The sequence below is a fragment of the Manihot esculenta genome, chromosome 2 (genome assembly GCF_001659605.2).
Source record: "Manihot esculenta cultivar AM560-2 chromosome 2, M.esculenta_v8, whole genome shotgun sequence".
In the NCBI taxonomy this organism is placed as follows: domain Eukaryota; kingdom Viridiplantae; phylum Streptophyta; class Magnoliopsida; order Malpighiales; family Euphorbiaceae; genus Manihot; species Manihot esculenta.
The window spans coordinates 3,079,817-3,106,845 of NC_035162.2; the positions used below are offsets into that span (position 1 = coordinate 3,079,817).

The following is a 27,029-nucleotide window of genomic DNA, read 5'->3' on the forward strand; positions in this document are numbered from 1 at the left end:
GTCATGTCAAATGGCAATTTCTTTGAACCAATCAAGGATTGCCCTTCTGGACAATGAGATCCTTTGGTCGAATTTAGAGATAAGGATGAATAGAATGTCTGTGAAAATTTGTTAAAAAAAGTCTTCTATTTAAATTAAATTAAATCGATTATTAATTATAATCCAAACAATTCAAACACATTTAATTTTATACATTTTAATTAATAATTTATATAAATTATATTTTTATAAATATTTATATTTTAAAATTTAATAGTTACATAGAATCTTTAAATTTCATTTAATATAATAAAAGTTTATAAACATAATTGTTACAATATATATTTTTATATATACATTTATAAGATTTATAAAAAAATCTTCGCCTTGGGTTCTCAATTGATGGAATTTCGATCTTACCCAAGTGGGATTTTAAAGATGACAATGACTAGATAGGACCGATCGCTAATTATTTGTCCTTGATTTTGTTTTTTTGTATATGTTCCTAAGCACAACACGTTTTACACTTCATAATTGGTTTCGTATTTCCAGTTTGGATTATGATTTATATTTTGTTGGACATATATGATTATGATCGCAATTATTCCATCTAAATCAATATTGAAATTAATAAGTATTATTGTTGGATTTTTATCACTTTGTATTTATTGGAGAATGAGAATCCTAAATACACATTATTTTTTTGTATTATCAAAAAGTGAAACAGCTTGCTGGTGGGTCGATCTTTTGCGCCCTTTTATGCACTTTGTAGATACAAACTTACTGTAAGCAAAGGCCTTGTACAGTGACACATAAAGTGAGAAATTAGAAAAAAAGGGAAAAAAATCATTCAGTGCATAGCAGGCTCATCAAGTTCCTCCAGTTCGATGCCTACCTCAGCTAGTCTCTTGTCCTTGTAGACATACCATTTAGCACAAGCGAAAAATATGACAAAGTTCAAAGCACTCAAAATGGCCAACAGCCAGTAGAAATCATATAGCCTTCCTTGGTTCAGATTATCTGCTAGCCATGGTTTATTCCCAGTTACCTTGTGCACTATACTAACCAACAAAGAGCTGAAGAAAAATCCTAGTGAAAGAGTGCTCAAAAATAGCCCTGTACTCATTGTCTTCATTCCTTTAGGGCATTCCCTCAGGAAAAAATCAAGCTGCCCAATATATGTCAATGCTTCACCAGACCCCACGAAGAAAAACTGAGGGATCAGCCAGAACACACTTAATGGGATCTGAGCCGTTGGATCGTTGACCAAACCATGTAATGTTGCGGCTCTTAACCTCTTTCGTTCGCAGAGTGCTGCAGCTATCATTGCAATAATAGAAAAGATCAGACCTACAGCTATGCGTTGCAATGGGGTTAGGCCATTTGGTTTCTTGAGAACTTTTTTAACAATTGGAACTACTAGCTTGTCATAAACTGGCACAGTCAAGAGAATGCTACCAACGAAGAAGACGGTTAGGGAGGCTGGAGGTATTTCGAAAGATTTTCCAATGTGACGGTCCATGGTTGTTGCTTGTGACACAGAAAATGTGGTCATTTGGGCATACACCGTCCAAAACATGATAGTGGTAGCCCAAATGGGTAGCATTCTAATCACCATTTTCACTTCCTCAACATCTGTTAGAGTTGATAGATTCCATTTGTCTATGACGTTGGTTTCTGGGTCCTTGATCGCTGCTCTATCCAGGAAACTGCACCATTGAAGTAAACCACATGTTTAAGACATATGTGTAATTAAATATAAGAGGACTTGGGAAAAGAAAATGAAAGAAAGACAACCATGAACCTAGCAAGAAATAGTTGGTCTGTTGGTGGGACCTACAATGACTAGTATAGTATTCTTTGCTGTTTGTTTTTATATGTCATTTTAGGTCACATGTCATTATCAGGTCAAAAAGTGTCGAGAAAAGGGTTAAAGATGTTCTATTATTAGACAGTAATAACTGATAACAGCGGACATATAGAAAGATAGAATTCCATTGTCCGTGAGTTATAGAGCAAAGGAAAATGTGAAGACAAAGAACCATGAGGCTCGATTTGATACAGACAGACTGGCCTTGATCGCTCGTGATCTCTTCTTGATTCCCTGATGCACATATACTAGTTAATTTTATCAATGCTTCAGTTTCCAGTCCGTATTACTCTATTCATGGGGACCATTGGGAGCAGAATAATCTATAAATTTCAGCGAATTCTGTCTTTTTTTTTTAATGAATCTACAACTCCCCCCACCCCCCAAAAAAAAAATAAAAAAATTACTGAATCTGAGAAGTTAAATATTCAAGTTTCGGGGTGCTAGCTTAAAGAGTCAGATGGCAATGTGATAGTTCAGCTTGGTAGTGGAAGGGAGGAATAAAAGAGATACATGCATCCAAGAAAATCAATTGGGTATTGGTACATGACACTTTATTAGTATATGCCATCCCAATTGAGAACTATTTTGTCCTCTGATGGCTAAATAGGGAACACGATCAAAACTGGACAGATATATTACATACTGCTTTTTGTAGCATAAACTTGTTTTTTGGGGAATCCTAGATTAATTAGCAATATCACATATTGCGCTAAGTTGGTTCGTTTTTGGGTGAAGCCTATTGGCTGGTTTTTGGCTTGTAAAGTTTAGCAGCAGCACACAGATTCAACACTGCAAAACAAACTTGGCTGTCCAGTTTCACAGAGCCAGTATATGGCTGGATAAGAAATTCAAGAATCTGAGCCCAATAATTATGCTCTCAGATTGGCAAGCACCAATGCATTATGTCTATCCACAAGAGTCATCCACGTGGAAAGATATATAATTTAAGCATACTGACAACTGCCCTAATAATACGCCAACGTTAAGAGCTAGCATATCATGTGTACTACAAATGGTCTCCCTTGCTAACTAGTAAATGTTAATTTCAACAACGTTGAAAAGAGCTCAAGTAAATTCTTAGTTTCTTTATAGAGGAAAGTAAAGAAATTTAGGAAAGAGTTGCTCAGTTGAGGTAGATAAATTCAGTAGAAAACTAACCGGAATTGCCTGCTGTGGGGAAGTTTCTGCTTGTTCTTCTTCCCTCCCTCTTCAATAACATCAAGATCGTAGAGAAATGATGGATCTGAAGGCATCTCCAAGTGCCTTTTCCTCCAAGCACCCACAAACACTGTGGCAATCTGTGTCAATGGACTACCTGCCAATTTCTTGAATCGGTATCGCCTTGTGCCAGACAAGAACAGGATTAGGCCTAGCACAATAGCGCAACCGCAGATGCCATACCCCCATTTTCTCCCTACATTATCTTGTATGTAAACAAGAACTGTAACTGCACCAAGTGAGCCAATGTTTATTAAAAAGAAGAACCAATGGAAGAAGCTGGCCATTTGTTTTCTCTCTGTCGGGTCTGTCTCATCAAACTGGTCCGAACCAAAGCCCGAGACACTTGATTTGAGACCGCCGGTGCCAAGGGCGTACATGTATAGGGCCAAGTATAGAACTGTCAGTTGCTTGCTGTTTGCGGGAATGCAACCGGTGTCGTTGACGCATTTCGGTGGCCTGAGACTTGGGAGTGCAGTTGAGATGGTCAAGACGGTGATGCCCTATAATCAGCAAAAAATCATTTTTCAGAAAAGAAATAAATTGATATTAACGGACCATATATATCTTTATGACCAAAAAGGACATCAAAGAGTGCTGGTGCTATGTCGTCTAAAAGTAACAGAAAAAAATAAATAACGTGTACCCACAAACACAAACTTCGGGTACAGATAAAGAAGGTGAAGCAGGGGTGGTGCCCATGGCATGGAATACTAAATATACAGGTATTTTTGTTTATTCACCATTTTCCCAAGAAAGAAACTTGTATCCAAATGAAGAAGACTTTCTTTTTCTTTTTTGTACCAGTTAATACTAATTAAAGAAAATGGTTTAGTTAGAGTTTGGTGGCCTTAATTACCATTGCTTGCACGGTGGCAAAGATGGCGACGGTGAGGTACCTGTCAAAAAAAAAGAGAGAAAAATCAGATACAGAAGAAAGATACTGATCAATCATAGGCTTTGATACAGTTTAAAAAGAGAAGATAACACAAAAAATAAGAGAAACTGGAGTGCAAGAAACTCATCAAACCTTCCAAGAAAGGTGTCAGCGATAAAGCCACCAAGCAAACACAGGATAAAAGAGGTTCCAAGGAAGTTGGTGACTGCATTGGCAGAGGTAGCATTTCCCAGGTGCATAGTACCCGTCAGATAAGTCACCAGATTAACAACGATACCAAGTGTAGTAAGCCTCTCACAAGCCTCCCCACCTGAGGGGGAAAAAAAGAAAAACAAAAAACACCATATGAGCTAGAGTTACAGAGAACATGTATAAGGAAAATGAAATCCAGGAGAAGAGAAAGCTTTGAAATGGTGCGTTATGAAGGACCTAGAATCATGGCAGCGCTGGTCCAGCCACCAGTTTTGGAGCGCTCGGCTGGGCGGCCCTTGTAGTCCCACGCATCGGGGAGTGTTTTGCCCAATGTTTGAGGGAGATCACTAGCCATATTAACTGGCGTGGCAGTGTTTTTGTTAGAGAAGCTCTGTCTTAGATCGACAGGAAGAACTGGGAAGAGAGGGATGCAAGATACAAGTGATGAGCTGCTAGTGAAGCACGATAAATATGGAAAGATGGTGGGGCTTTTATAGTGAGAACTTGGGAACCTTGCTGTGTTAAAATATGAATTGATGTAATCTTAGACTAACAGTAACACCTGCGACTAAACTTATTTAATTACATATAAAATACCTCTGCAGTTGGAACCATGGTTAGGATGGCTGGTTAAGCAACTGCTGCTCCCATTTCAACTGTACTACAATAGGTTATCATATATATTTGAATCTTAAAATTATAGAAATTATTAATTTCTTTTAATTTAGTTGTAATATAATTACTCAGAATTAATTAATTTTAATATATATAATTAATTAATTAAAATATTATCGTTAACAAACTTCTTTAGTAAGATTTTGAAAAGATAAAACATAAAATTAATTAAATTATTTTATTATAGTAAATTCAATAACATAAAATGGGAGGTTTTTCTCTCCTTTTCATACCAAACTATTATTCTTAGAGTGATTATTATGATCTCAGAGCTTACTATAACTTCTCATTCTAAACATCCAAGTTTATACCAATTGGGGATGCGCTTATCATCATCCATCTAAACTTAGTATTTTAAATACTGGTCCCGTCAACTCAAAAGGTTATCATGAGCTGTGGTATCTAAACTTGTCTCTCTAACTAAATTGGATAATGTCTTAATGGTTAAAGGGACTAATTATAATCATCGTTATAATTTCCTCCTTAATTCACATTAATTGCTGCAGCTTCTTGACGTTGTCTTATTTAGCCTCACATAGCTTTCGCATTAATTCACAGACAAGAACTTCTCATTCTCAAACTTCATTCTGTTGGTTTATAAATTAAAAAGAAAAAAAAAATCAAGCAGAATCTGGTGATAAATATCTTTGACATATAGCAAAGCTTTTTTGATGTTATATATAAGAGGTTCAAAATCTTTCTGCTATATGCACCACTGAAATTTTCAGTGGTTTTAGTGAAAAGTACGTAATCGTTCTATCAAGGTCTAGACTTTATCCTTAATTTCCAAGATCCCAATAATTTAAAAGTCAAAGATTAATAGGTCCTTCTTTCTTCCCCTTAACAATCCCATAACTAATCAAGTTGTAAACTGCAGATATATAAGAGTCATAAGTTTTTCTCATATCCACTCATTTCATACATATGTGATTGAAAGCTAGTTAGGTAAGGCAGGTGCTCGTTTTCCCACCTGCAAGCCATGATGGAAATTTTATGATTCCTTGGGTAGACGTTTAATGTAGCTGTGAAGTTGATTACTAATTAAAGTTGAAGGGTTACATATATTACATATGCAATTACGTACCAAACTTATTAATGCAATCAATTTAATGAAAATATCAAAGCAATCAATCGGATATATATTTTCACATCGCTAGCTGTTTATTATTGCATTGGAATATCGATCTTCGAGAGGCCATAGCATTTGAAGGGGTGAAAGCTTAAAGGGAGAAAAAGTTGATGCTGCATAATTAGATTAAAGATTTTTATTGAGTAAAAATTATATTAGCCTATTTTTCTTTATGATCGAATTCTCTATATTATGATAATAATTATGAACTAAATTAATTTATTAGTGAGAAAAGCAAACAAATAATTAATATATTTAGCATGAAAGTCATGCTAGGAATTGGACGGCTAGAGCTCAATAATATTAACATATTGAAACAAGTCAATATTAATAGAATTTTTGAATGGTTTGAGCTCCTCCATGGAAGAGGGGCTGGCCCATCTCTCAACATTTGACATCTTTCGGGTTTTAGAGTTCGATTTACATTTATATACTTCAACATAATAAAATAAAAATTAAGTCTATTTTCTATGAAATCTATTATTAATATTGAATTCAAAGTTTCCCTTTAAGAATCGTGTAAAAATTAAATTCAAAAAATTTTTTTTCTATTAATTATTTTTAACTTGAAAATATTTCATTTTTTGAACTAATCATTATCATCAATACACGTAAGTATTAAGTACATAAAAAGGAGAACTAAGGATTAAGTGTAGAAAAACCAAAATTAGAAGACTAAGAAAAGGATTTGAAGAAGTGTGGCGTCCCATCTCTAATTGGAAACCTTGTATTTTGTTATTGTATAATTGGGATTCTTGCCAATATAAAACAATTGTAGAGTCAAAATCAGCTATCAAATGGCTGGCTTATTATCACAAAAACAATTCACAATTATTTTAACCTTATAATAACATGGTATCAATTCAAAATGGGATCAAGATTCAAGAATATTTTTCCAAGTATTCTTTCAGGATCCCCAAGAGCCAAAATCCTCTGTCGTCTAGATAAAGACATGAACGACAAGTGGCTCAAAATAATAGCTTTTTAAAATGCAAATACACATTATAATACACTATTGATTCGTTGATTTCTTACTAAAAGATCCCTATAATAGAAGAGAGAGAGAGACTCAACCATTGAATCTCATCTCAGTATCTCATATACGTGGTGTCAGATTAATGGCTACTTGGGGTTGCAAGCTTGTCAACCCATACCCCAACTTCTAGCCATTGATAATTATATTTTGTTGATAAATTTGTGGCTTTGAATCATAATTCATAAGATAACTTATACTATATTTATATATGTACACTCATGCATGGTCGGCACAAACTCTTATATTATAGCATCTGCAGGTTAGAATTTTTTTTCTTTTTGGATGATAGAATAATGTTAGTGTTAATTCTTAATTAATTAAGAGGAAAACGAAATGTCATATATCAGCAAATTAATTCTGCTCTATTCCATTCTTTAAATTTATATTTTTTTTATTTTATTTTATATACTTGTTAACCATTGGGAAATGCCAAAGAACAAGTTAGGAACAGGCAATTTAATCTGCAAGCTAATTCTATTAGGTCAAGAACTTTGTTGGAAGAGCCGTATACAAATCACAAATTAAGAGATCGATTTTCTATGGGCTATAAAAATAGTTTTAAATAATTAAATTTAAATTTAACCCATTATAAAATTAATATAACTTTAATAGTAGAATGTACAAGTTCAGAAAATGCAAAGAGAATATACTATTGGTATGAATTAATTTGGGTTGCTTACCATGATGATTTGGATTCCGTAATTGTGGGGGAGGTTTCAACTGGGAAGATTCAGTTGAATTATTAGAGAGACTTAATTCCTTAATTATGTGGAATTTTATTAATTAATTATTAAAAACACTTGTTACAAAGTAGGTTACCTATGAATTAATTATGTAATTGGACTTGTAAATTTTGCAACCATTATTTAATAAGTTAGCTGATTAAAATAATCATAAACTAGTCCTTCAAGTGTTGGCATGCGCGATTCACTTGCTCTCTCAACGGCCAAAGGAAGTATGGAATCAGTCTGTGGGCTGCACCTGGAAAAACATTTAATATTTAAAAAAGAAAAAGCCAAAGTCAACCATCCAATGGAAACATGGTAGCCTTTTAACTTTCAATAAAAATGTCTTGTCTTGTCTCTTGTTCCCACTTTCTTGGGGTAAATAAATAAATCCAACCAAATTTCCATTATCAAAGTCTCTACTTCACAGTAAACTCTCTTTGCTATTTGATCAATGTCGAGTTTTTCTTTCACAGAGACACAACCCTTAGAAATACTCAAAACAAAAGTTGATAGCTATTATGAAAATATATAATGTCAATTTATTTCAAGAAAAAAAATAATAAATAATTTTTCAATCAAATGTCTTCACACTTGACAATTATGAATATATATTACATTTTATTACAATTCATCAGTTGTCAATTTGATTATATTTTAATTTTATTTATATTTTAAAAAATAAAATTTTTAAAATTATGAACAATCCCAATTCACCACTTCACGTTCATAAAAAATCACATGATCAATCTCGAGTCATCACTTCACATTCATAAGTATATATTAACTGTTACAAAAATAATGAAAAAAGTGACAAAATTGTCTCTATTTGATAATGGTGAGACCACTTTTAAAGGTGAAAAAATATCTTTCCCATTACTTGTAGTAGTGGTGGGGAATGATTAAGGATATATATATACTATATATTTATTAATTTTATAGATGCACTTTTCCAAGACCGTAGGACGTGGGATTCGTTGTCTCTGGTTCTAGCTCCTGCTCAGCAGGTGGCGACTGGTCTAAAGGGGCTCTCAACAATTTTATGGGCCACAACTAGCCTAATGGGTTTTGCACTGGGCCTGGCTGCTTTGCCTGTTGAAAATATTTAATTATTGACATGGAATGCTAAACATACAAACAATTTTGTTAAAATTTTTATGTTTGTTTGCCAACTCCGTGACTCTTTTTGGCCATATCGAATGAGCTCATATTACCATAAATAATTAAACTTTTTATTTTTATCAAACACATTGAATATTTTCTCGTTCAGTGTATAGAATAGAAAATCCATCAAATTGTATTGTGCACCGATGCTCCAACGCTTTTTGTCGAGGATAAATAGAAATGAGTGCAATACCATTCGGAGTTTCAATGCTAGGGAATGTGCAGTCAAATTGAAATTTATATTTTATTTAAAAATATATGATTTAAAAATAAATAATTAAATAATATATAAAAATAAATAAATAAGCAATCAACAAATAAAATATAAATTCAATTTAAATCTAAAGAGGAGAGAAAATATCCACACCCAATTCACTCTTAAATTTGAATTCACAGACTTGACCATAATCATTGATTATTCTGAAACACCATATCACTATTGTTTCACATGTTGAAACCTCGTCTCAATCTCTATCTTTTCCTATATTGTTCTTAGTATAATACCAGCTCTGTTCACGTTACTTTTGCTTAATGTTTTATTTATTTGGGAAGAATTCTTTGTCGGTTAGCTGCAACTTCCGTTAAGCATCTTGTTAATTGCTTTGGAGTTTGGATGGAACCTTTCACTATGTTTGGAAACAGAGAAAATAAGTGAGTAAACAAAACAAAGAAGGAATATTAATAATTTTTCTCTCATTTTTTAATATGGGTAATCTACAACTTTCTTTCATGTAGTTATTTATTTCAACTATTGGGTTATCTGTTTATTAAAAAATAATAATGAACATTTAAATACCTGAAATCTCATCCTCCTCTAATTGTTTAGCATAGGCCCGTTGACCACTGCTCGCAGGCTAGCTCCGAATTCAATATTCAAGTAGGCAACAAAAATCACACAGCCTACCCATTTTAGCTGCAAACCAATCTCAACTGCTGCAAAACATGGCCCAGTTCTCATCCTCCACCCTCATTTGTATTTTTATTTTTCCATCCCATAGACATATATAATATATTAAATCCAAATGATAAGCTACTTTCGTTTTTTAAATGATAATTTATTATTACCTTCATAATATATTAATGTTTAATGTGCATTATAAAATAAATTTTATTAATTATATCAATTATATATTTTTAAAAATATTTTATTATAATATACAGAAAAATTTAATATATCGAATCAACTACACTCCGAATCAATCAGCGTCTCAAAACACTCTATTCTAAAATTTAAAATATTAAATAAAAAAATTTAAAATAATTTCAGACTGAATTACATCAAAAATAGAATTTAAAAGTTCAAACCAAAACTGGTGCTAACATATAACACAATTATCCTAACAAAGCTATGAATATTTATATTAGCTTATCGCCGAATTCAACTCAAATTTCAACCTGATTTTATAAAAGACCATGTGTTCAATTACGTATCACTTTCCAAACTCTAACATATTATCCTCTTGATTAGAGCGCAAAAATACAAACATTATAATCCATCTCAATATCAACAAGAGTCTAATTCTGATCCTTCGAACAAGTTAGCACTTCCAAATTAATATCTACAATATACTCAAAATAACTAGTTAGATTTGCCACAAACACCCCTTGAGAATTCTGAACAAGTGCTCCGGACAAAGTTGTACCCCTATTATGCAATATAGAAGCATCCAGATTACGCTTTAAGTGGCCACCTTATGGTTTTCTTCACTGTCTAACTTCTTAAATCATAATTCTTTGAGGAGTTTTTTGAACTTACTCTCGATAACTTAAAACAAAAATCAGCATATCTAATCAAATTAGATGATGTATGATTCTAAAATCGAAAGATTCGAACATTGCGAAAAAAATCACAAAAATCACATAATACACACAACACGATTCTTCATACCATCCGTTAATTAATGGAGATAAACAACCAACTCAATAAGGCTATTACACAACATAGACCCAGGTTGAATCCAAAATTCTCTCAACATTCTATAGCAAAAGAACACATATATAAAACATGAAACTCATCCTCCTCCCACTACACATACTACATGTCACATTCATGAGAACCCCCTTATGTCTCATATTTACTTTGGAAGGCAAAATACCTTATAGGTCATGCCACAAAAAAGCCTTTACCTTTGGAGGCACTTTTAATTTTTACATACTTTTCCATACATGCGAAATAGGACTCAACTGAGATATGTTAAGATTCATAGTTAGGAATTTTCCATACAACTTTACTTAATAAGCCATAAACACTCAAGTATTCCAATCTATACGATCATAGACATTGCTAATATCAACTTTTAATGCTATATGTCTTTTAAAACCTCTAGTATTGTACTTCGGTGAATTATCTCAAACGCTAACATCACATTATCATTAATATGCCTACCAAGTACAAAATGCCGACTGAATTGGTGCAATAAGATCATGCAATACACCTGTTAATCTATTAGCTAATGCCTTAGCCACAATTTTATATAAAATATTACATAGAGAGATTAGCCGAATATCTTCAAGAGCGTTCGGACTTTCAACTTTCGGAATGAGTATCACCACCGTATCTTTAAGACTTTCTGGAAACAAATCCGTATTTTTTTAATCTATATAAAAAACAACTGTAAATTTATTTTTGTTTGATACACAATATGTTTGTTATTTGTAGGATTAAGTCAAGGTTAATGAAACTCAAGCATCTTTCAAAATTTTCTTAACATAAAAAAAATATTTATTAATGTTTCATCATACTTGTAAAATTCTAAATTTATGACATCATATATTTGTAAAATTCGAATTTTTTAGTAACATTCTTGACTATTAGTTGAATTTTTTAAAAGGTAAAATCATATTATTATATGTGATAAATTAGGTAAGGATATAATAATTTGATATTTGTAAGCGTATGATATCTAGTTCTAAGTATTGTTTTTGGTTGTTTGTATCTCAAGATTTGACTATTGCTTAGCCTTGCACAAGGGTTTCTTATGAATATGGGCTTAAATAAGAATTTCTTGTTGGATCCAATCCAGTTTTAAACAGGTCAGTACCCCAGCCTGATTTATTTATTTTTTTCTTTCAGTCGGCCAGAGTTAGAACTACGTACCTCCTTCGTAATCCAATATAATTGGGCTGCTGACTAAAGACATTATGGCTGCATCAGCCCGCGACCATATCATTCATCTATGGGCTTATGAATACGAAAGCAACTGTCTATTGGTTGGCGAATCATAATACTTTTATTTTTCTTTCTTTTTTTCTGTTTCCATTGCTAATCTTGTACAATTTGGTTCCATAAATTGCTTATTACTGCATAAAAATTGACAATTGATATCCATCTACATTATTACCAAAAAACAATAAAAATAAAAGAAGGGATTTCTAATTCTCAAAAGTCAGAAGTCATATATCTCCATGATCATCATATTCGGTGCATGTGGAACTAGAGAATATATCTCCAACTATGTGTGTTGTACCCAGGAGTCTTGGCGATGGGTAGAAGTCGTTTAGATCTGTTTGGTGGTTCAAGATTTTGATAATAGTTAAATGTCGATGGTATTCCAAGATAGGGTTCAGAACTTACAGAAGAAACTAGCATGTCATAAGACACATTTTGAATCTCTCTCTCTAGTTATTGGATCAATAAACAATTCAAATATATAAATACATAATTTTTCTCCATATAAGAATGCATAAATTCAAGTCTTGAAAATTTTCTATTTCTTAAGTCGCAATTTAAGAGAGGAAAAGGGGTTCCAAATCAAGTTTTAGCAGCAATGCTCTTGCGCATAAGTTTTGAGAGTGATGACCGCTGGATTTCTCCACCCCGGACTGGGGCCGGACCCCTGTCAAAAGCCCATCATGTGGGGGTTCCCAGGCTTCCCCAATAAACCTGGCCTAGCCTGTCCTACTCCAGACCGGACTCCTATTAATATCTCCTGTCAAGCCGGCCCAGCTCTAAGCGGCCTAGAGATCAGATCTCCCTTGAGTTTCGACTTTAATCTCGTCGTCCGGCCCAGCCTGGAAGGGAAAGAGTAGTCAGCCCTTCACTTGGAGGGGGAATCGATGGCAGTAACGCATGAGTCAGGAATCTGATATTCTCGTACGCCCGTATCAGCGCGGCAAGGACACGTGTCCCAATGGCAGTAATATCGTTATACGTCACTTGCAGACAAAAGAAAACAGATAAAAAAAGGAAAAGGGTCTCCTCTAAAAAAAAGTTTTGGCTCAAACTTATAGAACTCTTGTAATACCCTATTTTCTGGATTTCAGATATCAGAGCGAGAAGCCGAAAATCCAGAGTACCCCACACAAATTTATTTCATAAAGTTGGCCATCTGGATCATGTTCATGTGAATGTTTGGTATGGTGGATGCATGATGAACGGTAACATGAGAGAAAAGGTGGTCTCAGCAGAGAGGCGGTGCCACCAAATGCACTGTCAATGGGCGCCCACAATTTTAGTGGGAGACGAGAGTTACAGCTGCAAGTCCCATCATGTGCTTGCTGCTCCAGTTTTTTGGACCCAGCGTAGCCAGGATGAGTTTTCTTCATATATCATCAGTTCTAAATCAACAAATTAATAATACAAAACCTTGTATTCATTTAACAATTTTTCAACTTGTTGAATCCAACTCGTAGATCCCATCCAATTGCCAAGAAGAGTAATTAAATTAATTATATATCTTCTTCCTGATTCTTACAATCCAGTGTCTGTCCGTTCCTTCCATGTCGTTAAGCCATTCGGCCTACCAGCAACATGGCAGACGTAACATCCAAAAAGATTTCAGATTTACAGTGATAGCCAGAAGATTTTATCCATATTAAAACCTCATTACGTAGTACATGGAGATTTGAAGTTAATTAAGCAATAGTAATTGTATCTGAGGGGAAAAGATGGCTCCACGAAGTGTGAATAAAAGAAAATTTTAACAAATCATTGACAAGGTTTTAACAAGCTGGTTTTGTATCTAAGTGCATAATTTCATTTTAATTAATCATAAATGGGGGCCATGGTAGGTTCTAGTTTTGCCCGTGACGAGTCCATCCAGCAAGCAACTTCCACCAAGATGAATGCGCCAAGATTACAAGTCAATTCATCACCCCAAAACAATGGGACGAGACCAGCTTTATTATCTTATTAATTAAGTAGAAGTGATTAAGGCAAAAGGACCTTTGTCGCATCATGCCAAAATTTTGCAAGCTAGACAGATCCATATATGAGGATTTACATGCTAGAGTACTACGTAAGCATCCAACATGGGTCGCAAAAAAACTCCTGCCAGCCAAAATCCCAAGTGTACACGTGGATGCATGCATGGCTTTTTCCTAATATTTTCTCTCAATTATTTCATGTTAACATCACCTCAAGACTGAAGAGACTACTCCAAGGAGAAATTTTAGAATAACTTGCTGATTCTATATAATTTATCTTATATGGAATTATAAATTTGTTATTAAATATAAATATCAGTAAATTTTTACAATTTTATTTTTTTTTGTAAAAACTTTTTTTTTCCTTTTTCCAAATTATACCCAATATTTTTCTTAGTTATCATCTAACAATAGATTTGTCATATCTACATAAAATAGCGGGCCTATATTATAATGACTCCAGCTCCAAAGGCCTATATAAACCCACCTTCACTACATATCCCTCCACCCATCACAAGATTATCTGCTATATAGCTAGTCACTGCAGTCACTAGCACAATTCACGCAAGCGATTAGTGTTGAAAAATGGCTTCCAAAAGCACAGCTTCACTTGCACTCTTTTTTGCACTCAACCTTCTCTTCTTTTCTCTGGTGTCTGCATGTGGTGGGGGCTGCCCTTCTCCTAAGCCAAAACCTCCATCACCAAAGCCAAAACCTCCATCACCAAAGCCAAAACCAACTCCACCATCATGTGGTGGGGGCTGCCCTTCTCCTGAGCCAAAACCAACTCCACCATCATGTGGTGGGGGCTGTCCTCCTAAGCCAACACCTCCATCACCAAAGCCAACACCAACTCCGTCACCTCCAGGAAAATGCCCTAGGGATGCACTTAAATTAGGCGTATGTGCTAAAGTGCTGGGTTCATTGCTCAATATCACCATTGGAAAACCTCCAGTAAAACCTTGTTGCTCTCTCATCCAAGACCTTGTCGATCTTGAAGCTGCTGTTTGCTTGTGCACAGCCATCAAAGCTAACGTCTTGGGCCTCAACCTTAACGTTCCACTTTCACTGAGCTTGCTTCTCAATGTCTGTAGCAAGAAGGTTCCATCTGGATTCCAATGCGAATAAAGACATAGATTTCTCTTATCTGGAGCTAGTTTCTGTGAGTTTTATAAGTTGCTGATGAGCTACCAAAGTATTGCTTAAAATAATTTGTGTCTGTTATGTAAGTTTGTATGCGTTCGCTTCTTGGGCATGTTTGCTCAATTAGTATAGTCCTTCAATAATGTTGAAGCGTTTTTATAGTAAATTAATGAAATATCACTTCTCTTTTTTTCTTTTTACTACATAAAGTTAGTCTCTTTCCCTTGAAAGGAACTTTTATTAATAAAATTAAAAGTAGGAAAATCAGGATATTAATTCTGGATCAACAGTGTCACTAAAAATAAATAAAATATTTATTTAAATTTAGTCTATATATCAATGCACTTTTAAAATATAAATAGTGAGTCTTTCTCTATAAAAAAAAATAATAAAAACTATTTCAATATTTATCGAATTTACGATAAATCAGACATAAATAAATATTTTCTTAAAAAATGAAAACACCTGCCGATTGAAATTACCTATTTGGAGTAGTTAAACGAGAATACAAAAATAAACTGAAAATCAGCCATGATTAGTTGCCACATGAGGGAAGCCAAAATCAACACAAAACTGCAAATGCTGCAGACTGAAGATTGCCGGCTCCAATATCAATGCAAATGCACACACAGCTTCATGAAACCCACAGAAAATAAAGATGAAGAAACCTCCTAAACCAACCAAAGATTCATTTGAACAATGCATCAAACACTAGGTGGGTTAAGCAACCTCAAGAATACTAAATATTTTCCGCTCCAAAAACACCTTTCTAAAATTTCCAAGCTTTCGAGTGCAAGGTTCAAACTGAGCTCATTCTATCCATTTCATATCAGATTAATATTATTGGGGAAAAAAAAGCTAAATATAACATCACAAAAAAAAAAAAAGTTTTTTTCTCAAAATGTAACGTTGAAACTAAAAATTAAAAATCTCAATTAAGTTTCTACAGAAAAGTAGAATAAATTTCAAATTTCACATGGTCATGAACAACTTAATTGTCTTCACTCTCTGTATTGGAACTTGGAAACGCCGATATACAGAAACGGAAGTCTCTCGGATGATGATGATGAATGAGGTGGGCAAAGTGGAAGGTCAGATAAGAACAGCCGCATCTTATTCCTCTGGGTACCTAAGTCTAAAGAAGAAATTAATATGGGGCCGTCAAAAACAAAAATTTAAGAAGAGAAGAGGGCCATCGGCCATGGCATTTCAGTAATTATCCCGAATATAAAAGTCAAATCATAACCGCGATGACTGTGCAGTCCGTGACTGGAAAAAGACAACTATGGCAACGAGAATCGTGTCCTGACTTGCAAATGGCAAATTTATAAAAGAAATTAAAAATAACAAATGGCAATGATTCCTTGCTTTATTGCTTGATTTCAATATTCTAATTGTTCAACACATCAATCAGTAGTGAACACCAGTTAATTAGAGTAATTTGATTGGTTTTTAATTAAGTTTATTTTTTTTAATTTATATATTTTGAGATATTGTACTTCATAATAGAAAGGCGATAATATCACTCAATTATATTTATTTTTTTATCTAATAAAAAATCGAGAATTTGACTTTTTACGCTACAGAAATTGTCAATATTAAACAAAGATAAAAATCTATTCCCAGACGCATGAACTTTTGGATTTCATTCATTAAAGAATGCAATATTTAATAAATAAATTTTAAACTTTTTTTTTCAAGATTATCTATTTTAGAAACTTTTTGTTGTTATCTTTCATTATTATAAATTGAAAATTTTTGAACAAAAATATAAAATAAATTAATAAAAAGTTAAAAAATTACTTTTTATTGGCAAAAAATTAAATTACTAAATGGTATAATACGGGACAGAGGAAAACATAGAATTTTTTTTTTAACTTTTTATTTCCTAATTTTGAAGACATCAAAAATTAAATCGTTGACTTTAAAGTATGAGACAGAAAGAATCTAACGTCAAATCTTTTTTGTTTTCACTGTTATATATGCATTGAAAATTGAATTATTGACTTTATACAGGTTAATTTTTTCTTTTTTATTTTTTTATTCCATACTTAAAGGCATCAGTTTGACTTCATATGTTATGAGATAAAGATGATATTTTTTTAAATGATAAATATTTATATACAATTTTTATTTTAAAAATAATTAAAATATTGTTTCATGTTTTTCTTTAAGGATGCAAGAGCAAGCTAGGATAATTATAAAATTAAAGAGGGTACGAGTCCAACCCAAACAATTAACTTACATCAGCCCAGCAGATTCTAAGAGTATATTCCACAAGCCATTTTCTAAAAGACCCTAAGGCCGACAAGTAGAAAATCCAAGCAGTCCCAAAGCGTACAAGCAGTCCACAGCCTAAAAGCGACCAATCCAACAACCAACTCCCCAACACACCAGTTTACTAGGGCACCTTTCACTGCCATAGCCGACACATACTCTACTAGAGCATTGATGTCCACCAAATTAATACAAAGCATACCGTCAAATCCTGCATTCAAGCAATTAAAGGACAATAAGAAAGATATAACAACCATACATGCACTAGCAGAACGAGAAAGCTCTCAAAAATAAATAAATAAACATAGGCGACAAAATAAAAAGTAAAAATTAGTAAGAGACAACATCACAAACTCAATTGATTATCAAATTTATGGAACATGAACCATCGAAAATATTAGTACAGTTACGAGTCGCTGGCATCAAATGGAAGCAAGACTTCACTAATCTCTCAAAGAAACTATTACAGATATGCAAAAATAAACAAAATTAAAAGTAAATCAATATCGTCTTTTGTTGATAAAGGACTGTCAGAAAAAGAATGGAAAACCTCGGCTATCCAAAAACGGAGAAAAACTCTAAAAAAATGAAATAAAAAATAATAATAAAAAGAGAACAAAACAACAGGATGATGAAGTCCAAACAAATCCCAAAGCAACAATGGTCTACTACTCCTTTCTCTTGTTTGACCTTTTCTCACCATGTTTCGTACTCTCTCCCTTTCTATTTCTAATGCCTTTTTTCCCTTGATTCAAATTAAAATTATGATAATTTTAATAAGACTTCTGGGTAGTATATAGGTTTATACACACCCATCCACAATTGATATAAAATTTTAAAAAATCAGCAAAACTGTAACAGTTTTAACAAGATTTTTTGATAGTATATACCTATTAATGTAAGATTTCGAAGGACCCCTCTCATGCCTGGCTATACTCATATTTGTTTGATGTGGATATTACAGTTTGCATTAGATTGATTGCTTTTGAGTTCATCATTTCCTTTTTCGAGAAATTTATATACTGTTGTAATGGGTTCACTCTGTTGATAAAATATACTAAAATTAAATTAAGAGATTGAGTTTCAATTATCTCAATTTTTTTCTACACATTAATATTGACAAAGATATATATATAATAATAATAATAACCCATATGCTGCAACTTGCACGTACAAGTTCTATAGAAAATAAATATGTTAAATATATAAATTACTCTGACGGCCTGTTTCATCCATAAATTTAAGTATTAATATAAAATTATATAATGATAAATCTAATATTAGTACATGATTACAGATGTGATTTCCATTAAAGAAAACGTATACAATAGCTGATTTGGGTAAACATTTCTTAAATTTGGTTGCGTACTCTTATAATTGAATCATATGGTCCCCCGGCCCTTCCACCTTATAATATATATGAAACTATAAATAAATATCCTTAATCCAAAGTTGAGTAACATGATTTATTTGGTTTTCCATATACAGTTAAACTCACTTAATTAATTAATGCCGCATTAATTTTTTATTTTAATTAAATTCTAGAGATTAAGACACCACGGAAAAACCCATGTGAGAGTATATATAAAAATTTTCGAAAAAGACAGATGTCGTATATGAAGCTTAAAAAGATGGCTAATTAATTAGCTTTGTCATTAAGTGATGAGCGATCACATGGCTTAATTTGCAAATTGCTAATTTCCCATTATTATTGAGATCAAGAGTTTTGGAGAAGAATCATCTATGGAGGCTGTTTTTGGTGAAATCTCTAATAACCGAATCGGTCTTTATTTATTTTTATTTTTATTTTTTTGCGGAAAGCTCAATTTTGCTCATGAATTTTTGTGGTTACGTCTAAATAAATTCTTTTTAAGTTCTTGTCATAATTAAATCATAATTTTCCATTTAAGTTTAAATAGATTCAATTTTTGTTAAAAAAATAAAATAATATTTATTTAGAATAATTTTTTTAAAATATTATTAGTATCAAATATATTAAATAATTAAATATTTAAATTTAAAAAGTAAAATGGTGAATTGGATTAAAGTAAAAAGTTAAAAATAGATTTATTAGATAAGGGTACAGGCAAAATTTAACTTTGTTAATAGATGATAGCTACTGAGTGTGTCCACGAGATAGCCTGAATTTTAGTAGCTAAGTTTCAAAATTGTCTAATTAATGGGTGAAATTGCCAGCAGTTTCAGATTATTAATCATGATTTTAGTTTCAAGGGTGCAAAATACACAACACATATTCATATTTCCTGTTTTTGCAATTGCCTTAGTCTAGATATTCCTTGTTTTCTTTAGTTACACAAGGAAGAAATTTTTTCTTTAATAGATTTTATTGAAGAAATTTTTAAAAAATCTGGTGACATATTTCACCTTGTTTGTACTTCGTAGCTAGGGCAAGAAAGGGGTTGCAGAGAGATAAAAAGAAAGAACGAAAGAAAGGAAGGTAGCTCACGCTCACGTACGCTCACACAGAATTTAGTCATTTACAACAAAAATAAACAATAATATTGAAGAAAGAACTTAGTTCAAAGTGACACAGAAACGACGATAATCAAACAGTTAAGCACTGCGAAATAACGAAACCCTAATTCAAGTATCACAACGCAAACAAAAACCCTAACACGAAAACAAACTAGATACAATTTAATTAACTAACTCGTAGTCCATAACTCACCCAATTATTAATGGAGTTCAAAGAGGAGGACAAACAAAGCCAGGAGGTGGAGTCTTTCCACAGGTTATTAGGACTTGAAGAGCAAGAGGAATGAAAATATTGAGGTTTAGGAGTTTAAGCCTTAAAGTAATGCAAAGACAAATTGCTGCTTCAAGCTCCAGTAATCCTTTAAGTACAGGGCAGCAAACATTTTCAACTGGATTCCCCAACCCAATATGCACCAAACCTCCTAGAACATCCACACAAGCTCCTAGCTTAAGTGCATCGATTGGACAAGTTGGTTGAGTAGTAGGTGGAGGATAAACACCACCACCACCTCCTCCTCCTCCTCCGCCACCACCACCACCTCCTCCTCCTCCTCCACCACCACCGCCACCTCCACCTCCTCCCGGAGGACCACCTATGTACGGTGGGTAGCCTGAAGAAGGTGGCGGTGTTATAATTACAGGAGGGTTTGTTACTGGGGGAGGATTAATGATTATTGGGGGTAGTACTATCGGTGGCAATGGGGGGTTTTTTGAAGGTGGGTGGCATTTATGTGGTGGGTGCTTGGTGGTTGGTGGTTTCGGATGGGGAACTTTTGGGTGAGTTGGGCGGTGCGTCGGTGGATGTGGCTGAGTACAAGACACACAAGCATAAAGGGGCGGCAATGATATCACCATGAAAAGCATGAATATGAAGAACATGGTCGGAACCTTAGAACCCATGACTTAGAGTTCAATTGAAGTTGCTGTTTATCCTTGGGTATATTGAGGGGTTTGCCGTAACGATTATATAGGTGAATTTGGTAAGCCACCCGTGAACAGTTTATCTGGTACGTGGAAGCGAAAACTGCAACGATTGACACCATTTGTACAGCAACATGATCATTGCGAAAATCCAAGTGATATAAGATGAAGTTAAACAGGAAAATTTGGAGTTTTCTTGGTGCTTGCAAATTCCAATGCCCATCCGTGACTGACTGGCTCTCGGTTCAATCCGGAAATTGTTTGATTTCAGAACCTTTCAGTCGGCAGGCAGTGATACTCATGCATCCTTTTCCTTTTCGGGGTTTTTTTTCTAATAATTAACACTAGACCTTTTTTGGGGACACCTATGTCTTGCTTTAATGGGTTATTTTCTCGTACTATTTTATGTCCCTTGAAGAAAAATATAGCATGAAATGAAGTATAGTTTGGAATACAGCAAACCAAGCATATTTCTGTAGAAGCAGTGTTGTTTATGGCCCATCCTATATTATTTCACGAAGTAGACTGTATACATTTTATTTTCTTGCATTTAACAAGCAAGATAAAATCCTTAACACCTTGGGCTTGTAGGGTCTATGGGCTTGATTTTATTTAGTGAGAGAGTTTCAGGCTAAAAGTTTTCTGAATTTTTCAAAAAATTAATAAAAATAATCAGTCTTGTAATTTATCTGGTGGTTGTCATATATAGCTCCTTAATTGTGCCATTATCTGTTATAGCTCAAGGAAACCATGCCCCTGTCCATAAATATGCCTTCTAGGAAAAAAAATAATTGATTGGAATCTTGGTTGTAAAAGAATTCAACCAATCCAGGCACCCTCTAGGTACTCTATCTATTTTTTGTTAACAAAAAAACAGTAAAAACAGCAAGAGAGCAACACAGATTTTTAAACTCTTTTTGTGGTGATTTATCTTCAATATTGATAGTACACCGTTTTTATATTAATAGATTCAACAAAATAGTTCTACAAAGTAGGAGGAAGTGGCATATATAGCTCCTGCAACTTCTCCACATAGCTGACCAAATAAAAAAAAAATAACTAAACTCCTATTATTACTCCTACTGGAGTTTGACTCTTTATTTGTAAAAACAATTCTTCCTATGCTGTACGAAACATAAAAATAAAATAAAACAAGTTTAATTAACTTCAACATTCACTCCCCTTAAACTTGTTTATTCTTTGTCAACATATAGCCAATTGAACTTCAGTATTAACATACACCAAATCAATGCTTCCAGCCTGCACACAATTACAAATAAATTGATAGCGTGTATCGATGTGCTTACTCCTATCATGATACACCAGATTTTTAGCAAGAGCTATGCTGATTTGTTGTCCACTTTGAGTGTTGCTTTCACTTCTGTTCCTTCAACTGCGCTAATCACTTTACTTAACCAAATTCCTTGGCAAGTACCTGTAGTGGCAGCAATGTACTCTGCTTCATACGACGATAGCGCTACAACTCTCTGTTTTTATGAGACCCAAGTTACTGGACTGCTGCCAAGAAAATATAGAATTCCAGTGGTACTTTTTCTGTCATCTATATCTCCAGCAAGGTCACTATCACAGTAACCAACAAGATCCATATCTGGTTGTTTCTTCAAATACACACAACCAATGTTCAAAGTACCTTTGATGTATCGCAGGATTTGTTTTACTGCTGCCATATGAGTTGTTGTAGGCTTCTCCATGAATTTACTCAAAACACCAACAGAGAAGGTGATATCTGATCTTGTATTGACCAAATATCTAAGGCTTCCAATTATACTCCTGTATAATGTTGTATCAACTAATATTTCACCTTCAACAACTTTGCTCAACTTTGTTCTTGGTTCCATAGGAAGCTTGCACGAATTGCACTCCTCCACTCCCATCTTCTCCAAAATCTTCATTGCATAACCTGTTTGACAAATAGAAATTGAGGTTGCAGTTTATTTAACCTCAATGCCGAGATAAAAACTCAATAATCCGAGATCAGTCATGTCAAACTTCTGCTACATCTCTAACTTAAATTTTTCGATGACATTCCGATTTTCTCCTGTCAAAATGAGATCATCTACATAGACACCAACAATCATAATTTCTCCTGCAATTTTCCTTTTGTACAGAGCATGTTCATGTGGACACTGTTCAAAACCAAGTGCCTTTAAACACCCATCAAGCTTTGAATTCCATGCTCTAGGTGCTTGCCTTAACCCATATAAAGCTTTATGTAATTTTAAGACTTTATATGGATTTTTCTTGTCTTCGAATCCAATTGGCTGTGCGACATAAACATCCTCTTCCAATTCACCATTCAAGAACGCCGTTTTAATGTCCATATGATGAACCTCCCAATCCTTTTGAGCCACAATTGCCAACAAGACTCTTATTGTTTCAAGTCTTGCGACTGGTGCAAACACCTCGTTGTAGTCTATGCCTTGTCTCTGCACATAGCCTTTTGCCACTAATCTGGCTTTGTGCTTTACAATCTTGCCATCTGGATCCTTTTTAATCCTGTACACCCATTTCAAACCGATTGCCTTGTGACCCTTCGGCAAATCTGTGAGTACCCATGTACCATTATTCTGAATTGAGGCAATCTCCTGCTCCATCGCCCTTTTCCAATTTTCGTTCTTAGAGGCCTCTTCGAAAGAGGTGGGTTCCTCTAAAGAAAGAAAACATAGGCTGGCTTCTTCTATTTCTCGAGTACTATCATAAATCTCTTGAAGAGATCTATATTTTTTAGAATGGCTTGAACTGGAACTTGAGTTTGAGCTTTGTGACTGCGTGCTTGGTGAGGAGATTGAACTTGGAGTTGATGGTGTTGAAGACGTCTCTGCTTCTGAAGAATTTGCTGCCTGTTTGTTGAAATTTACAGTAAATTCTACACCTTCCTTTATTCTCTCCTCTGGATCATTGTTCCATTGCCATTTTCTTCCTTCCTCAAATGTCACATCACGACTCACAATAATTTTGTTCCGGCTTGGATCAAACAACCTGTAAGCTTTAGTTCCACTTTCATAACCAAGCATTATTGCTTGAATACTTCTGTCAGCTAATTTAGTAAGATTAGGTGTTACATCTTTTACATGTGCTACACATCCAAACACACGAAAATGATGAACATTAGGAATCTTACCAAACCAAGCCTGATATGGAGTCAATTCTGGAATACTCTGCGTAGGAGCTCTGTTCAAGATGTACACCGCCGTTTTTACTGCTTCTGCCCAGAATCTCGACGGGACCTCCATGCTCTTTAACATACATCTTGCCATTTCTATGATTGTTTGATTTCTCCGCTCCACCACACCGTTTTGTTGGGGTGAGTATGGAGCTGTGAGAAAACGCTTGACTCCCTGCTCTTCACAAAACAATCTGAATGCTGTGGATGTAAACTCTCCTCCGCGATCTGTTCTGATTGCTTTCAGCTTCAAGTTAGATTCAGATTCAACGATTGCCTTGAATCTCTTAAAATTGTTTAGAGCTTCATCCTTGCTTTTTAACATATATACCCACATGAATCGGGAGAAATTATCAACCAATAGCATGAAATAATTATTACCTCCACATGTTGTTGGGTTTATCGGACCACACAAGTCACTATGAACAAGCTCCAATGGTTTATCTGCTCTAAACTGTGCTTTTTTCGGAAATGAGGTTCTGTGTTGTTTCCCCACAAGGCACCCATCACAAAGTTTGTCAACTTGATCAATGCTAGGCAATCCTTTCACCATGCCCCTTCTGTTGAGTTTTCTTAATGAATTGAAGTTAAGATGACCGTATCTCGCATGCCACATCCAAGGTTCGACATCCATCCTTGCCATTAAATTTATTGGAGTAGCAAGCTGTAATTTTGCAATATAGAGCTGATTTGTTCCTCTTTCAACATCTACCACCAGCTTGTTTCTCCAATCATATAACTTTAGGTGTCCACCACCAATATTAATTGTGCTACCTGCTTCATCAAGTTGTCCAAGGCTTATAATATTGCTTCTAAGCCTTGGAATGTAAGAAGCATTCTGCAGTGTCAAATATTCAGTATTTTTGCACTCAAATAAAACTGAACCTTGCCCACATATATTAGCCATAGATCCATCACCAAATCTCACTTTACCCGTAATGGTTAAATTTAATTCGACAAAGCAGCATTTTTCACCTGTCATGTGGCTACTCGCACCTGAATCCAAGTACCAATTGCTTTCTTTTTCCTCGGCTTCACTTGAATTTTTTTGCAGCATGATAATTTAAGATTCCTCTGCTGGTAACAGTTCTGGTACGCAAGTTTCCAGCAGCAGCAAGGATGGTCCCTCATCTTCTTGTTGTTGTGTTAAGTTGGCCTTTTCATCTCTTTCTTTTATGGAACATTCAGAAGCATAATGTCCCATTCGGCCGCAACTATAACACTTGATTTTGCTTTTGTCTTTCTTCTGTGGCTTCGACTCATCATCACCACTTCTTCTCGAATCTCCGTTACTCCTTCCTCTACCACGGCTGCGTCCTCCGCCTCGACCTCTGCCTCCTCTTCCACCATTGTCATTTTGAGCTTTCTTGGAAGAGCTTCCCTCCTCTCTGGCCTTCCATTCAGCTCTAGTAAGAAGAACTGTTTCAGTCGAATTGCCTCCACAACCAAGCAATCGTTCTTCATGAGCTTTTAGTGATCCAATTACCTCCTCTACCGATTTGGTTCTCAGATCACTAAATTCCTCTATAGCTGAAACTATCTGCAGAAATTTGGAGGAAGTAGAACGTAACAATTTCTTAATCACCTTTTCATCTTCAACTGTGTTACCAAGACTTCTTAATTTGTTGACAATGATGGTGAGTTTTCCAGAGAACTCATCGATTGTCTCTGAATCACCCATTTTCACTGCATCGAACTCTCTCCATAAGGTTTGAGTCCTGACTTCCTTCACCTTCTCTGCGCCTTGGTTCATAACTTTGAGCATATTCCATGCCTCCTTTGCTGTCTTCTTGGCCCCTAGTTGAAGCAAGGTATCTTCACCTATACCTTGATAGATGGCCGCCAATGCCATCTTGTCCTTTCGTTTATCAACTGGACCTTCGAACTCGATCGGCTCCCAGACATCTTGAGCCATCATAAACACTTCTATTTTAATAGCCCATGCTGCATAATTGCTCTTTGTCAACATGGGATATTTTAGCGTAACTGAGCCCTCCTTCTCTTGACTCAACACGCTTTCTCTATTTGAAGCATCGCTGGAGGCATCCTCTCTTGCTTTTTGCTCTCTCTCTCTCTCCTTGCTCTCTCAATCTCAAGATGAGACATGTTTCAGGCCTTGATCTTGCAGGCTCTGATACCAAATGTTAACAAAAAACAGTAAAGACAGCAAGAGAGCAATACAGATTTTTAAACTCTTTTTGTGGTGATCTATCTTCAACATTGATAGTACACTGTTTTTATATTAATAGATTCAACAAAATGGTTCTACAAAGTAGGAGGAAGTGGCTCATATAGCTCCTGCAACTTCTCCACATAGCTGACCAAATAAAAAAAAAAAAAACTAAACTCCTATTATTACGCCTACTGGAGTTTGACTCTTTATTTGTAAAAATAATTCTTCCTATACTGTACGAAACATAAAAATAAAATAAAACAAGTTTAATTAACTTCAACATTCTTCTTCCTCATGCTATTTTAAGGAATTCCTTGAGATCCATCAATTATCTAAGTATCCAAGAGATTGTTTATGATGAACCACTCGATATTCTCTTGTTTTGTAGATCTGTACCTGATGATTATATTGTAGAATTTGCAGTTTTCTTTCTTATCATTTTCATGGCAGTCTGGCTTTTACTATATACAAGTTTAGGGTATGCAATGTTGGTCCTGTTGATGCGGTTTTGATCATTGTTGCATTTTTCTGATCTTGGTTTGGCTTCTCAAGTTCTTCAGTAGACTCTTGTGTTGATGGCATTTTGCTGCATTCTTGCTTTTTGATTTTTTTTTTTTTTTGTCTTGTCATTGTTTATTTCGCTCTATAATTGCATGTGGCTTATCTGTTCTGGTGTTGAGTTTCGTACTTATTTTTTTAGATTGTATTTATGTAGGTTTTCTTTAATTAACAAGCGAATCGTATTACGTAGTTTGAAAATTTTTTATATACATTTAATATATATGTATCTAGTAATTAGAT

At 34.4% G+C, this 27,029-nt stretch overlaps 5 protein-coding genes across 5 annotated transcripts; 1 reads left to right on the plus strand and 4 right to left on the minus strand.

Moving 5' to 3' along the window:
* Nucleotides 1-655: 655 nt before the first annotated feature.
* LOC110605918 (protein NRT1/ PTR FAMILY 6.3) lies at nucleotides 656-4,706 on the minus strand. The gene is made up of 5 exons (XM_021744605.2): nucleotides 4,398-4,706; nucleotides 4,101-4,278; nucleotides 3,930-3,969; nucleotides 3,011-3,573; nucleotides 656-1,688 (listed from the first exon to the last, which is right to left on the minus strand). Exons 1-5 carry the CDS (start codon nucleotides 4,513-4,515, stop codon nucleotides 830-832), a joined length of 1,758 nt encoding a protein of 585 aa, XP_021600297.2. The 5' UTR covers nucleotides 4,516-4,706; the 3' UTR covers nucleotides 656-829.
* A 9,818-nt stretch (nucleotides 4,707-14,524) lies between these two features.
* Nucleotides 14,525-15,378, plus strand: LOC110608680 (lipid transfer protein EARLI 1). The gene has a single exon (XM_021747959.2). The coding sequence runs from the start codon at nucleotides 14,620-14,622 to the stop codon at nucleotides 15,160-15,162; it is 543 nt and encodes a 180-aa protein (XP_021603651.1). The 5' UTR covers nucleotides 14,525-14,619; the 3' UTR covers nucleotides 15,163-15,378.
* A 4,576-nt stretch (nucleotides 15,379-19,954) lies between these two features.
* LOC110610143 (36.4 kDa proline-rich protein) lies at nucleotides 19,955-21,142 on the minus strand. Its single transcript, XM_021750016.2, has one exon. It carries the CDS (start codon nucleotides 20,848-20,850, stop codon nucleotides 20,161-20,163), a length of 690 nt encoding a protein of 229 aa, XP_021605708.2. The 5' UTR covers nucleotides 20,851-21,142; the 3' UTR covers nucleotides 19,955-20,160.
* A 932-nt stretch (nucleotides 21,143-22,074) lies between these two features.
* LOC110610175 (uncharacterized mitochondrial protein AtMg00810-like) lies at nucleotides 22,075-22,784 on the minus strand. Its single transcript, XM_021750057.1, has 2 exons — nucleotides 22,383-22,784; nucleotides 22,075-22,131 (listed from the first exon to the last, which is right to left on the minus strand). Exons 1-2 carry the CDS (start codon nucleotides 22,782-22,784, stop codon nucleotides 22,075-22,077), a joined length of 459 nt encoding a protein of 152 aa, XP_021605749.1.
* A 2,334-nt stretch (nucleotides 22,785-25,118) lies between these two features.
* LOC110610179 lies at nucleotides 25,119-26,024 on the minus strand. The gene has a single exon (XM_021750061.2). It carries the CDS (start codon nucleotides 26,022-26,024, stop codon nucleotides 25,119-25,121), a length of 906 nt encoding a protein of 301 aa, XP_021605753.2.
* Between the last annotated feature and the right edge of the window lie 1,005 nt (nucleotides 26,025-27,029).